At 40.9% G+C, this 14,167-nt stretch overlaps 1 protein-coding gene across 2 annotated transcripts in view; it reads right to left on the bottom strand.

Moving 5' to 3' along the window:
• WDR7 (WD repeat domain 7) overlaps positions 1 to 14,167 on the bottom strand; it is a 447,173-nt gene that overhangs the window by 90,070 nt on the left and 342,936 nt on the right. For both annotated transcript variants that reach the window (XM_029059993.1, XM_029059994.1), the window contains one exon: positions 2,341 to 2,440. In XM_029059993.1, coding sequence (XP_028915826.1) covers positions 2,341 to 2,440 — 100 coding nt within the window. The remainder of the gene's footprint in view (positions 1 to 2,340; positions 2,441 to 14,167) is intronic.

Genomic DNA, 14,167 nt, shown 5'->3' with positions numbered 1-14,167 from the left:
GCAGTAAGCACTCAATAAATACAACTGAATGAATGAATCTAGGGTTGGAGGTGGAAGACTACAGAATAAGACACAGTGGGGTTGGAAGAAATGAAGCTGGAGAATAGTACAAAAGTAATAATAGCATTTATAAAGTGTTTACTGTGTGCTTAGCACTGTATTAAGTGATGAGAAGAGACACAGGCGAAGATACAGGTGAAGACGCAGCATGGCTTAGCGGAAAGAGCACAGGCTTGGGAGTCAGAGGTCGTGGGTTCTAATCCTGACTCCCCTGCTTGTCAACTGTGTGTCTTTGGGCCAGTCACTTAACTTCTCTATGCTTCAGTTACCTCATCTGTAAAATGGGGATTAAGACTGTAAGCCCCACGTGGGACAACCTGATTACCTTGTATCTACCTCAGTGCTTAGAACAGTGCTTGGTACATAGTAAGTGCTTAACAAATACCATAATTATTATTATTATTATAAGGGTTAAGACTTTCTGCTGTATATGGAGACAAATGGGTACACATTCAAAGTCTCTGAGGAGTGGTGAGGCATGTTTAAAATGACCCCATAGATGATAATAATAATAATAATAATAATAATAATAATAATAGTGCAACAAGCAGCTGAAGGGAGAGGAAAGATGCTAGATAGAGACAGGAAGACCTGAGGGAGGAAGATACGGTATCTAACTGGGACAAGGGAGGCGGCTGTTAAATTGAGAGGTGAAAGCAGAAACAGGGAAATGTGGAGGACAAACTGAAGGGTATAGTAACTGATTGAATGTGACAACTGAAAGAGTGTGAGGAACAAGAACAATAGTAGGTTTGCATTCTTCAGAAATAGGATCAATCAGTTACTCGCATTTATTGGGTGCTTACTATGTGCTCGACACTGTACTAAGTGTTAGGGAGAGTATGATATAGCAGCGTTAGCAGACACAATTCGCTGCCCACAATGAGCTCATAGTCGAGACGACAAGCTCACAGTGTAGAGGGTGATGGTGTTGTCAAATAAGATGGGAAAGCTAGGTTGACAAATCTTATTGGACTAATGTTTATATGTATAATATTATCCCATGAACAATTAAATAAACATTAGTAGCACTGAAGTGCTAAGAAGTTAAAATAAGTAAATTACATAATAGAAGTCAAGAAAATAAAACAGTGGGAAAAGTTGGTTTTGAATGCACTGGATATTTGTGATGTTAGACAGAAACAGAATGAAAACTAAACATTTCTGTAGTGTTTCTAAGATACTATATATGATAAAAGGTCACTAAGTATCAAGAAGCTCAGAGTGAAGGGAATCTAATTATTAACTGAATTCTAGGAAGACATAAACTAATTTCTTAATACCAACAAAATACCATGGCACAAAAATTCAAGATATTCCCCCCAAAAGTCAACAAATGGCTTGCATAAGTTCAGGCTTTACTTACCTTTAGGTTAAATTTATACCAGGCAACTAAAAAATCTCCACCATTGTTATTTTGTAAACTGTGATTAAAATGTCATAAAAACATTACCAATAATTGCAATTTTAAAGTTTCCTAAGTTGTAAATCTTACACATTATGTAACCATTACACCATCATCACAAATTAAGCATTTCCCAGAGACAGCATGGTCTAGTTGAAAGAACAAGGGACAGAGTGTCTGAAAACCAAGGATCTAGTCCTCCTCTGCCACTGTGCTGCTTAGTGACTCTGGCCAAGTCACTTCATTTCTTTGTGCCACAATTTCCACATCTGTAAACTGGGATATTTGCTCTTCCTATCTCTTCGATTCTGAGATCCCATGTGACACAGTATCTACATCGGATAGGATTACCCTGCACACATCCCAGAGTTTGACAGTGGTACAAATGCCTTAAGTTTTCATTTTCGTTTAGACACTTAAATGCTATATGGATCTTATCTTCACAGGCTCACTGAAGGACATATACTCTGAACCAGGCAGAAATCCCCTATTTCTCCTAACATCTGTTAGTACCAAAACATTGATTTTCTTGGAAACATATCCCAGGATTCCATAAAAATATGAGGAGGCCAACAGCCTCTTGTAGAATGCAAGACAAAACTAGAAAAGATAAGAGATTTATTGTAGATTAGTTTGTGAGAAGTAACGCCTTATTCTGGCCTCCTATTATTAACCCATCCGTGGCAACCCCTTACTTTCAGTGAATGAAGACAGTGGAGCTCTATATACTTTGATTCCTTCATTAAACTATTGATCTCTTCAGCATTATCCATAATGTTCCAGCAGCTCGGCCTGTCAAGTGGTGCAGTGCTAGTCTCTCTTTCCTTCAATAACTTCCACACTTTATGGAGAGGAAGTCACAATGATTTATTTACCTGACATTTTCCAGTCCGGATGTCGTACAGGGCCACTGAACCATGGCGAGCTCCAACTGCAATTCTGTGATTCCGCTCATAATAGCTGACCATGTAGAACCTGAATCGAACATTACGACAAGAACAGGTGAGAGCTCATCCATGTCTGTGAATAGGAAAATTAATACATTTCAATTTCCCATAATCTTGCTTATGCAAAATTGCGTAAATGAGTCTGCAGAACCACATTAAGAAGCTTCCCGGTGTTTTCTTTTTTTTTACCTCTTAGAAGCAACTGAAATTTAATAAAAACAGAAGGATTCTTTATTGTTCTTGTCGTGAGCCCCTGATCTGTACCAACCAGGACCTTCCGGGACCGGGGAAGCCTCACTGACACGTGATCCAACCACACCTCTGATCACCGAGGTTACTGTGTAAAGTTTTTAACTTGGTGTTACCACAGTGCATACACACACTCACTCCCTCCACTCCCACCACTCCACTCCAAAACCAGTCTGTGGTCAAAGGAACCCATTCTGCCAATGCTTCTTTCTGCTCCCTTCTGCTGTTCTTCTGAATGATGCTCTCCTCCTGCTTCTGCTGCTCCCGGCGTGCTTCCTTCTGACGTCTCTGCCTGATTCTGCTCCTCATGCCTCAGGTGTGCCTCTGTCTCCATGCCCCCTCCCACTTCAAAACCACCGCCTTTTATCTGCTTTAGGCATCACAGAGGTGGCTCTATGTGGCAGTGACTGATTGATCCAGGCCCATTACTGGGTAGAACAAGGAGAGAAAGCCACACCTCCCTCCATGCTCCACCCCCACAGGCCAGCAATGACCTGACTCAGGTAGAGCCCATCAGTGGCTTCGCAAAGTCTCTTTTTGTTATTGTTCATGGGATCACAGTCAGTCACTAGCAAGGCAGCTTGTAGTGGGCTCACTACAGGTCTTTCAAGGAGAAGCTCTGAACAAGTTGTTTTGAAAATACTTTACAATCTCCTTAACAGATTTATGTTTGAAAAATTAGAAATGTTTGTCAGATATCGAAAGAGCAAATTGAAAAATGCAATCTTACCAGGGTGATAAAATGATTTCATTTGAACATCAATAAAAAGGATTTTTTTCAATCATGAAAAGCTTCAAACTAATGGTAATAACCTGCCTCCACATTCTATACAGTATTAAAGAGCAGAAATAATTATTCTAAACATTATATTAAGATAATAGCTTAGACCTTTTCGATAGATTATTTTTAACCCATCAGCTCAGAAAAAAAAACCTTGAAAACTCTTATTAATCCTTCCTATATGAGGGCCAAGGAGAGATTTCATCCAATGGTTGAGATTATCAATTTCACGAAGCAGCGCAGTACTAGTGTTTTGGATCTTATTTTCAACTTCTATTCAATTTGGGTTGACCTGATTTCTTTCACAACCTTCCTAATTATATTTTTCAGTGCATGGTCTTGTGAACCTGGGCTGATGACACGGTAGGTTTAAATATGTTACATTTGTCTCTATTTGCCATTCGTTCCGCTTAGGGAAGATAAGCTAAGAGAGGCGGACCGGCTGAGTTTAGATTTTGCATTGCAAAGGCTTTTCCAATGAACTTTTCCACTGAATAATACTAGCTGGCTAGATTGCCCACGCTCCACTCCTTTCCCTGCTGCTTCTATTCCTTGCCCGCCCTGCTTCTAAATATATTTAACCTTTGTAACACAAAGCTATGTGATTTTAGCCCTGAAAGTGAATTTAGTATGAAACAGTTTGTCCAAGCAAAGCGCCTGGGCTAATTTTTTTAATGGTATTTGTTAAATGCTTATTGTGTGCCAGGCGCTGTACTAAGCACTGAAGGACCACCCTCAAGGATCCTGTTCCTGACATGCTCCACGCATGCTGAGCTGGGGGTACATGCTACTGCCATGCACTCTCTGGACTCATTCATTCCTTCAATCGAATGTACTGAGCGCTATGTTCAGAGCACTGTACTAAGCTCTTGGAATGTACAATTTGGCAACAGATAGAGACAATCCCTGCACAATAACAGGCTCACAGTCTAAACCGGGGAGACAGCAAAGCAACCGGATGGACAGCCAGCCATGCTGCCTCGCCAGGATCTGGCTCTGCCTCTCCTCTGCACCACCAAGTACTTTGTCCTTCCTTTCATCACACCAGCAGGAAAGAGAAAAACACCCAGAGAATGAGACCTCCATGAACCCCAGAAAGACCGGTGGCTGCTACAGTGGTTGCTGGGTTATGGTTTTAAGAGAGCCTGAAATTATTTTCCTCTAGCCACAGCAACCTAATGCTGTTGTGTCTATTTTGGGTATTTCCCTTATATTTCAATGTTTCATCATTCCTGATGTATCCCTCTCCAGTCCCTTCTCTTTATACTCTGATACTCTTTAATTGTGAGCCCCCCAAGGGACAAGGACCATGTCTAATTCCCACTTGGTATTATTTACCAGGTTTAGTGCTCCACTAATTTAGTAAAAATACTACCACGACTATTAACTTTCAGGTGCCCAAAAAAACTAGTTTGGTAAGATCAAAATACTCAAAGTCTTTCAAAACATACGGCCTCAATAAATGAGTAATATTGATGGAGCACTTACTGTGTACTTTCCCAAGTGCTGAATTCCGTGCTCCGCACAAAGTACTTGGGAGAGGATAAAAGAATCAGTAGTTACGATCCCTGCCCTCCGCAAGCTAACAGCCTACCCCCCACACCACAGATAATGCTATAAAGAGGAGAAGCATGGCGTAGTGGAAAGAGCACGGGACTGGGAGTCAGAAGGTCAGGGGTTCTAATCCCGGTTCCCCCACTTATCTGTGTGACCTTGAGCAAGTCGCTTCACTTCTCTGGGCCTGAGTTCCCTCACCCGGAAAACGGGTAGTGAGACTGTGAGCCCCATGTGGGAAGGGGCTGTATCCAAACTGATTTGCTTGTATCCACCCCAGCACTAAATACAGCACCTGGCACACAATAAGCGCTTAAGAAATACCAAAATTATTATTTATACAAAAAGAATCCACTATTTTCTAATTTGTTTCATTTACAGTTTAAAGGTGATTTTGCAAACTATGTGTTGACTCTTCTTAAAGATATGACACTTAAAAAATTACAAGAAGGTTCCATGCTGGGCAATTCACTCACTTATTCATTCAATCCTATTTATTAATCACTTACTGTATGCAGAGCACTGTACTAAGCACTTAGGAAAGTACAATACAGCAATAAATGGTGACAATCCCTGCCCACAAGGAGCTCATGGTCTAGAGGGGGGAGACAGACATGAATACAAATAAATAAAATTAGGAACTATACATAAGTGCTATGGGGCTGTGGGCAGGGGACGAGCAAAGGGAGCAAGTCAGGGTGACACAGAAGGGAGTGGGAGATCAGGAAAAGTGTGGCTTAGTCTGGGAAGGCTTCTTGGAGGAGAATAAGACTCTAGACTGTAAGCTCGTTGTGGGCAGGGGACATGTCTAATCAACTCTGTTTCATTGTACTCTCCCAAGTGCATAATACAGTGTTCTGTACATAGTAAGTGCTCAATAAATATCACTGATGATAAATACGAAAAGGATGATTACACAAAGCTTGGAAAATGGACTAAATATGAAAATAGTCAATCAAGACAGATATGTTTTGCTCCAGTAGCTGACGTAGCCCAGGAGCTGTAAGTACTGCCAGATAGATGTTAACAATGTTAATAGTAATACTGAAAATAGAGGTATTAATCGTGGTATTTGTTAAGTGCTCACTTTGTGCCAAACACTGGACTGAGCGCTGGGGTAGAAAGCACACAAGCCGATTGGTTATGTTCAATTATTGCGTGGATTAGGCAGCCTCTGCCCTGCAGAAGTGAAGGAAACCCCCCCTTCCCAAAGGCAAAGTAGAAGAGGTATCCTCCTGTCATAATTAGAATCCCAGGTACTTAGTACAGTGCTCTGCACAAAGTAAGGGCTTAATAAATATGATTGAATGAATTAGAATCACAACAGAGTTCAGCATGTAAGGACCACAAGCTAAGAAGTTGAGCAGGAAGATGAGAGAAAGAAAAAGCTATTATGGGAGGGGAGTATTTACTACAGTGCTCTGCACACAGTAAGGATTCAAAAAATAGCATTAATTGATAGAGAGGCCAGGGTAGGGAGAGAATGCAGGGGAAGATACGGAAGGCAGTATCAGCGGGAAAGTATATCTTAAGCACTGTGCTTTGCTAAACAGCACAGGAAGAGTCCCTTATTTGTTTGGTAATTACCTCATTTTAGGGTCATGTCATATTTTGAAATGAATCATTTTAAAATTGGTTATAGAAAAATTGAAACAATGTAGAAATGTCTTGGAAGGGGGAAATGATAGTGATAAGAGGACAGTAGGAACACTCATGCCTCTGAAATGAAAATGAGCATCCTGAACACACTGAAAATGGAGGAAGGAAGCAAAAATATCAGGTTCATTGGCTGGATTTACATTGCACGGTCATAATCATCATCCATCATAATGATAATAACAATAATGATGGTATTTGTTAAGCGCTTACTATGTGCCAAGCACTGATTATAATAATAATAATGATATTTGTTAAGTGCTTACTGTGTGTTGAGCACTGTTCTAAGCACTGGGATAGATACAAGGTAATCAGGGTGTCCTGCGTGGGGCTCACGGTCTCAATCCCCATTTTTACAGATGAGGTAACTGAAGCACAGAGAAGTTAAGTGACTTGCCCAAAGTCACACAGCTGACAAGTGGCGGAGCCAGCACTACAACCCATGACCTCTGACTCCCAAGCCCGTGCTCTTTTCACAAAGCCAGGTAATTGGGTTGACACACATGGGGCTCAGTCTTAATCCCCATTTTACAGATGAGGTAAATGAGGCACAGAGAAGTTAAGTGACTCGCCCAAAGTCACCCAACTACAAATGCAGAGCCAGGATTAGAACCCACGATCTCTGAATCCCAACCCCGGGCTCTTTCCATTAAGCCATTTTGCTTCATGCTTCATCACCATGGTGGTATTTTTTAAGTGCTTTCTCTGCGCCAAGTGCTGGGGTAAATAATCACATTGGACACATTCCCTGTCCCACATGAGATTCACAGCCTAGGGTGAGGGAGAATAGGTATTTAATGCCCATTTTACAGATGAGGAAATTGAAGGACAGAGAAGTTAAGTGAGTTGCCCAAGGTCACACAGCAGAGAAGTGGAGGAGCTGGGATGTGAAGCCAGGCCTTCTGACTCTCAGTCCTGTGCTCTACCTACTTGGCTGCTTCTCAATAAACAGTTAAATAAACACAATTATAATGGACAGAGATAAAATTGAGGGATACGTGAAAAGTGCAGACAGTTTACAATCGTAAATGATAAATCAAAATATGACTGGGTAATCAAGTACAGAAATGTTTTCTAGCAAGTGAGGTCATTATTTCAGCTAAATTTAAGAGTCTTTATGACATGAAAAAGAATGGGAGAAAGAGCTAAGGATGAGTTACCTTTCTCGGCAAGTCATGGTTGGTTTGCTAGGTTAAGGAGAAGGGAAAGTTTGCACAATCTGAAAAGGCTGCTAACGTAGACACAGAAGGTGCTTTAACTTATCCTTCAAAATTGGCTGAATTAACTGAAGAAGATGTCTATTGTGCTCACAAAGTGTTTAAAAATGTGGACAGTATAGGATTGTTCTGGAATAAAATGCCAGCTGGCAATTTTCTTACTGAGAAAAAGCCTGCTCCAAGACATAAACCAGCAAAGGACAAGCTCACCCAGGTGCTTCGTGATAATGAGGCAGGCAAATTTAAGCTCACACCTCTACTCATCTATCAGTTTGAGAATTCTAGGGTTTTCAAGGAGGAAAGGTCAAGCCTTCTAAGACGTACCTCTGGAGAGCTAATTCTACAGTACTAGCATTTATTAAGTGCTTACTGTGTGCAGAGTGCTGTACTAAGCACTGGGAAAGACTACACTAGTGGGAATTCAACTTGGTGTCTGCCCCTCGGAGAGGCTTACAGTTTAAATAACTTAGCTGACTGGAGCCCTATTTCAAGGCTGGCTTTGCGGTGAGATTGTTCCAGCTGTGAAGAAATCCCTAATGAGGAATAACTTGTCTTTTACAACACTGTTGATGGAGGACAGAGAAGCATTCATTCATTCATTCATATTTCTTGATCACTTAGGGCACTAAGTGCTTGGAAGAGTACAACAATAAGCAGTCACAATCTAGAGCACCACGGCTTAGTGGATGGAGCACGTGCCTGGCAGTCAGAAGAACATGGGTTCTGATCCCAGTTCTGCCACCTGTCTGCTGTGTGACCCTGGGAAAATCACTTAACTTCTCTGGCCTTCAGTTACCCCAACTGTAAAATGGGGATTCTGTGAGCCCCATTTGGAATATGGGTTTTGTCAAACCTGATTACTTTGTATCTACCCTAGTGCTTAGAACAGTGCCTGGTGCATAGCAATAGCAGTTAATATATATCTCATTGTACCTCCATTTTGTCAATCTCTCACCCACATCCTACCTCTAGCCTGAAACACCTTCCCTCCTATCAGATAATTGCTCTCCCCTGTTTCAAAGCCTTATTGAAGTTACATTTGCTCCAAGAAGCCTTCCCTAAGACCTCCGCTCTTCTATTCTCTTCAGCATTGCCCTGACTTGCTTCCTTCATTCATCTTACCTCCCATCCCCACAGGACATATGTATTTATCTGTAATTTATTTATTTATGCATATTAAAGTCTATCTTCCCCTCTAGACTGTGAGCTCTCTGTGGGCACAGAATAGGTCTTTTTGGTGTTGTATTGTACTCTTCCAAGGGCTTAGTACAGTGCTTTGCACAAAGTAAAGACTCAATAAATATAGTTGAATAAATGAATGTATAATAACTGCTTAACAAATGTCATAAAAAAGGGCACCAGAAGTTAAAGTGGGGTTTCTTCCCCAAAATGCTATCAACTGGCTTCAGCCTATCCACCAATGGATAAGTGGGACCATCAGATGTTACTATTGCTGCAGTGGATAATGAACTTGGCCCAAACCATCTGAAATGGTTCTTGTGTCTAGAATGCAGTGAATAATATTCAGGGATTCTTGGGCTATGGAACAGCAAGAAAAACTGAATCCACAAAGAAAAAGCTCTGCTCACAGTGTGCACCAAACTTAAAGGTATTGAAGAAACCTCTGAGTAGCTATAGCAAAAGGAGTTGTTGAATTCATAATAATAATAATGATGGTGTTTTTTAAGCACTTACTATGTGCAAAGCACTGTTCTAAGCACTGGGGCAGATACAAGGTGATCAGTTTGTCCCACATGAGGCTCACAGTCTTAATCACATTTTAAAGATTAGGTAACTGAGGCACAGAGAAGTTAAGTGACTTGCCCAAAGTCACACAGTTGAAAAGCGGCGGAGCCGGGACTAGAACCAATGAACTCTGACTCCCAAGTCCATGCTCTTTCCACTGAGCCGCACTGCTTCCCAGCAATTAGGGAGGCAGTTTAATTTAGAAGTGGGTAAGGCTGATGTCAACAAGCTAAACTCACTGTGCTCTGAAGAATAATCATTCAACGAGGATTACATTAAACTCTGACAATCTAATCCATCACTGTGGCATTTGTTAAGGGCTTAGTATGTGCCAAGCCCTGTATGGAGCACTGGGGAAGACACAAGATAAGCAGGTCGGACCCAATCTCTGTCTCACATGGAGTTCTCAGTCTAGGTGCAGAAACATATAACTAAGTTATGATCCTTTCACCATCAGCAAAGGACTTTGGATTAAGAGGGCAGCATCAATTTTAAGATAGTCAATGAACTATTCAAAACTAATGAAGATCCAGCGAGAGGAATTAAAAAATGTGTAGAGTCGTCCAGGAGGACTTAGCCTACTACAAGGAATTTGATAAAGAGTAGGAGAAGCATATTTTTCAACCTAAAGTGGACAAACCATTACCATAGTCAGCAGCGCAAGCTTCTACTTCTCACCGTTGACCTCATTCCTACAACCTCCCTCTGCTCTGGAACTCTGTCCTCCTCCATATATGCCAGACCACCACTCTCATCTACTAAGCATTCTGAAGGTCACATTTTCTCCAAGAAGCCTTTCCTGATTAAGCCCTCTTTTCCTCAACTTGCTCTCCCTTGTGTCATTGATGCACTTCGATTTGTGAATTTTGGACACTGGATATTCACTTCCCCAAAACCCCCACAACACTTATGTACATATACTTATATATTATCAAGTAGTTATATATTCATATCATTGTCTATTTCCCTCCAGATGGTAACCTCGTTATGGGCGGGTAAGTGTCTGCTAATTCTGTTGTATTGTACACTCCTAAGCATGTGGTATGGTGCTTTGCACACAGTAAGTGCTCAATACATACAATCGATTGATTGACTGCAGTGTCCTGCAAAGACTAATAATCACACTACAAATCTTTAATCTGGTGGTATGCTGTGAATAACTTTACTAGAAAATAAGCAATGGTTTAGTGATATTAAGTGTTACAGATTGCATGCATAAAACATTTCGTATTATTTTTTGAGAGGGCCTGAATCCCCATGTAAAAATGTACGTCCATACGAAAACTTATTCCATGAAATAACTGTTCACAAAATATCCACATCTTTGAGGAAGATATTATGGGCTATAGTGGGATATGCTTATAGTCACAAAACTATAATTTGGTTTTGCATTATATTGCAAGTTCCACCAGGCCAGGTTTTTAGTTTTACTGTACATTCATTCACAATCACCTGAAGTTATACTTGTCACATAGTAAGAAGCAGTGTTGCCTACTGAGTAGGGCATGGCCCAAGGACTCAGAAGCATCTGGGTTCCAATCTAGACTCCTCCACTTGTCTGCTGAGTGACTTTGGGCAAGTCACTGAATAAGTTCTCTGTGCCTCAGTTACCTCATCTGCAAAATGGAGATTAGGACTTTGAGCTCCATGTAGGACATGGATTGTGTCCAGCCTGATTTGCTTGTATTTACCCCAGCACTTAATAGAGTGTCTGGTACTGGCAGTGCCTGGCAAATTGAAAAATTGGCACATACTGAGGCACAGCATGGTTTGACACTTAAGACTGGGTGTATGGGAGAATTGGGGGTAGGCTGGAGGATACAGTTGGGCCAGTCAAGGAACTGACCATCACATAATAGTACTTCACAAAATATGCAACTACTGAAGAGTGGGTGAAGCAATGGCTCAATTTTTTTTTGAACTAGGACTGCATCAAATTTAACAAGAATATAGGCCTTTATTTACTGTAACATTTGCTGTTACTGTTACTGAATCCTGGTCGAGAGGCTCAGAATGGAGGGGGAACAAGTAGAGAAAAATGGTGAAATATTAAACAGGAAAGGGCCAAGAGTCCCCAACCCCCCAGCCTGCAGGGAAACAAGTGGTCCCAAAGCAGATTTTAAATATATAGAGTGGGATCTCCTTCAAGAATCTTGCTGTGTGGAAGCATCCCTCTCCTCTCCCTAGTGTCCTTATTTCTGGAAAATCTACCCAGCCTGCTCTGAGACTGAGAAATATCTGACCAGGAACATAAATCTAAATGCTAACATATCTTCAATACATCAACCAATGAACACCTAGCATTTGTTAGGTGTCAAACTGGAGTAGAGCACTGTAACTAAATGCTTGAGAGAGTATAATAGAATTACATTAATTGTGGTCTGGAAACGTTCATTCATTCATTCATTCATTCAATAGTAGTTATTGAGTGCTTACTATGTGCTGAGCACTGTACTAAGCGCTTGGAATGTACAAATCAGCAACAGATAGAGACAATCCCTGCCAATTGATGGGTTTACAGTCTAATCGGGGGAGACAGACAGACAAAAACAAAAACGTGTCTACCAACTCTTCTATTCTACTCTCCCAAGCACTTAGTACAGTACTCCACATTCAGGAAGTGCTCAATCAATACCACTAATTGACTGACTGAATAGGTATGTGGTTTGCCCACAAAGAACCTACAATCTAGTAGAAAAAATGGTACATTCGGAACAATAGATGGAGGAAAAGATTAGGGAGAGAAGATCAGTAGTATAGTTTTTGATATATTTCCACCATTTATAGGTCATTTCCACCCCAGAACTAAAGTGCCTATAACAAAATAAGATGTTCTATACTATTTTAGAAGCAATAACACTCGTCATCACTAAGGAACTGGAGAGCAACTCTGTTGAATTTTTAATACCAAAATATATTTTTAATCTTCAGCATATTTTTCAACATTATTCCTTTGTTTATGCAAACTTGACACTCTCAAAACAGCGAGTACAAGACACTGAGTCATATTGGGGGTCATCTATTTGATTTTCAATATACTCCCTTCTCTATCAATCATATTTATTGAGTGCTTACTATCTGCAGAACACAGTACAAAGCACTTCGGAGAATGCAATACTACAGAAGGGCAGACGCATTCCCTGACCATAAAGAGCTTACAGTCTAAAGGGAGAGACATACATTAATATAAAAGAATTATGGATATGTATGTAAGTACTTTAGGGTTGAGAGAGTGGTGAAGGAAGAGTACAAATCCAAGCGCAAAGGGAACATGGATGGAAGTGGGAGAAGAGGAAATGAGGACTTAGTTGGGGATGGTATCTTGGAGGAGATCTGCTTTTAATAAGGTTTTGAAGGTGGGGAGAGTGATTGCCTGTCAAATATGAAGAGGGACAGCATTTCAGGCCAGAGTCAGGATTTGGGCTAGAGGTAGGCGGTGAGATAGAGGAGACTGAGGTACACTGGTATTAGAGGAGCAACTCTGCAGTTACATAAATCCTGGGACCAAAGGTAAAATAGTTTCATGTCTATCTGGACAACTAATGTCTGATCACCACAACTGCTAAGGCTTGTGGAATTACATTTCTAAGTAACTGCACTAGCTAAAACATGCACATTTTGAATGTGATGTACATTAACAATTAAGAAAATAAATCTAATTCAATGGATGACTATGAAAGTGTACATTCAGAAGTGCCTGCACTGGCTAAAACAGGCACATTTTGAATGTGATGTATATTAGTGACTGCATTTAAAAAAAAATCTAATTCAATGGAGATGAATATGAAATTGAAATCTACTTGTAACTGTGTACATAGGCCGATGGAAAACCATAGGAAAGTAAACTTCTTTAGTAAAGGGGAGAAAGCTGTTTTGAAAGTAAGTGCAAACACTGATCTAGGTTACAATTATTTTTAACCAACCCACCTCATTTCTGCTCACCCAATATAAACACTTATGAGCGAAGAGGGAAAACTGTTCAATTTTAAGACACATTACAATGTTTTGTAATTCAGATGTATGAATGTGCCCAAAACTTTTTTCAAAGCATATTTCAAAAGCATATTTTCTTTGTCAGCTAACAAAAACAGATCCATCGTTAAGCATGGCCTTTGGCAGCTTTGCAGGTAGCTCCTTGTCTCCAATCTAAGTATCAAGATTCATTGGAAAAACGGGCTGGCCAGCAGTAGTCTCCCACTGCCTTTGACGGGACTAATCAATCTGGGTAGTGACAATCCTAATTCAGAAGGGTAGAGTGCACTTTGCACTGGGTGCACCGTGTCCTGGCCACACAGCTATTCTGCGGCTGGCAGTCCACAGATCGTCAAGAATTCCTCCCCTCATTCTCTTGCCAGCTCTGACACTGTGAAGTCAGTAGGATCCTTGTAGAAAGCTGTGGTGGTGACACGGTCCCTTGGAACAGATGTGGGTCAGAGAGACAGGAGAGCTAGGTTTTAGTTTCCAGTGCTGCCACTGACCTGCTGTGTGACCTTAAGCAAGTCACTAGGCCTCTCTGGACCTCAGTTGCCACTTCTGAAAAACATAAGTAAAT

Source organism: Ornithorhynchus anatinus, chromosome 3 (genome assembly GCF_004115215.2).
Source record: "Ornithorhynchus anatinus isolate Pmale09 chromosome 3, mOrnAna1.pri.v4, whole genome shotgun sequence".
Classification (NCBI taxonomy): Eukaryota; Metazoa; Chordata; class Mammalia; order Monotremata; family Ornithorhynchidae; genus Ornithorhynchus; species Ornithorhynchus anatinus.
The sequence above is the reverse complement of the archived record's forward strand: the minus strand, read 5'-3'. Positions and strand labels throughout refer to the sequence as shown.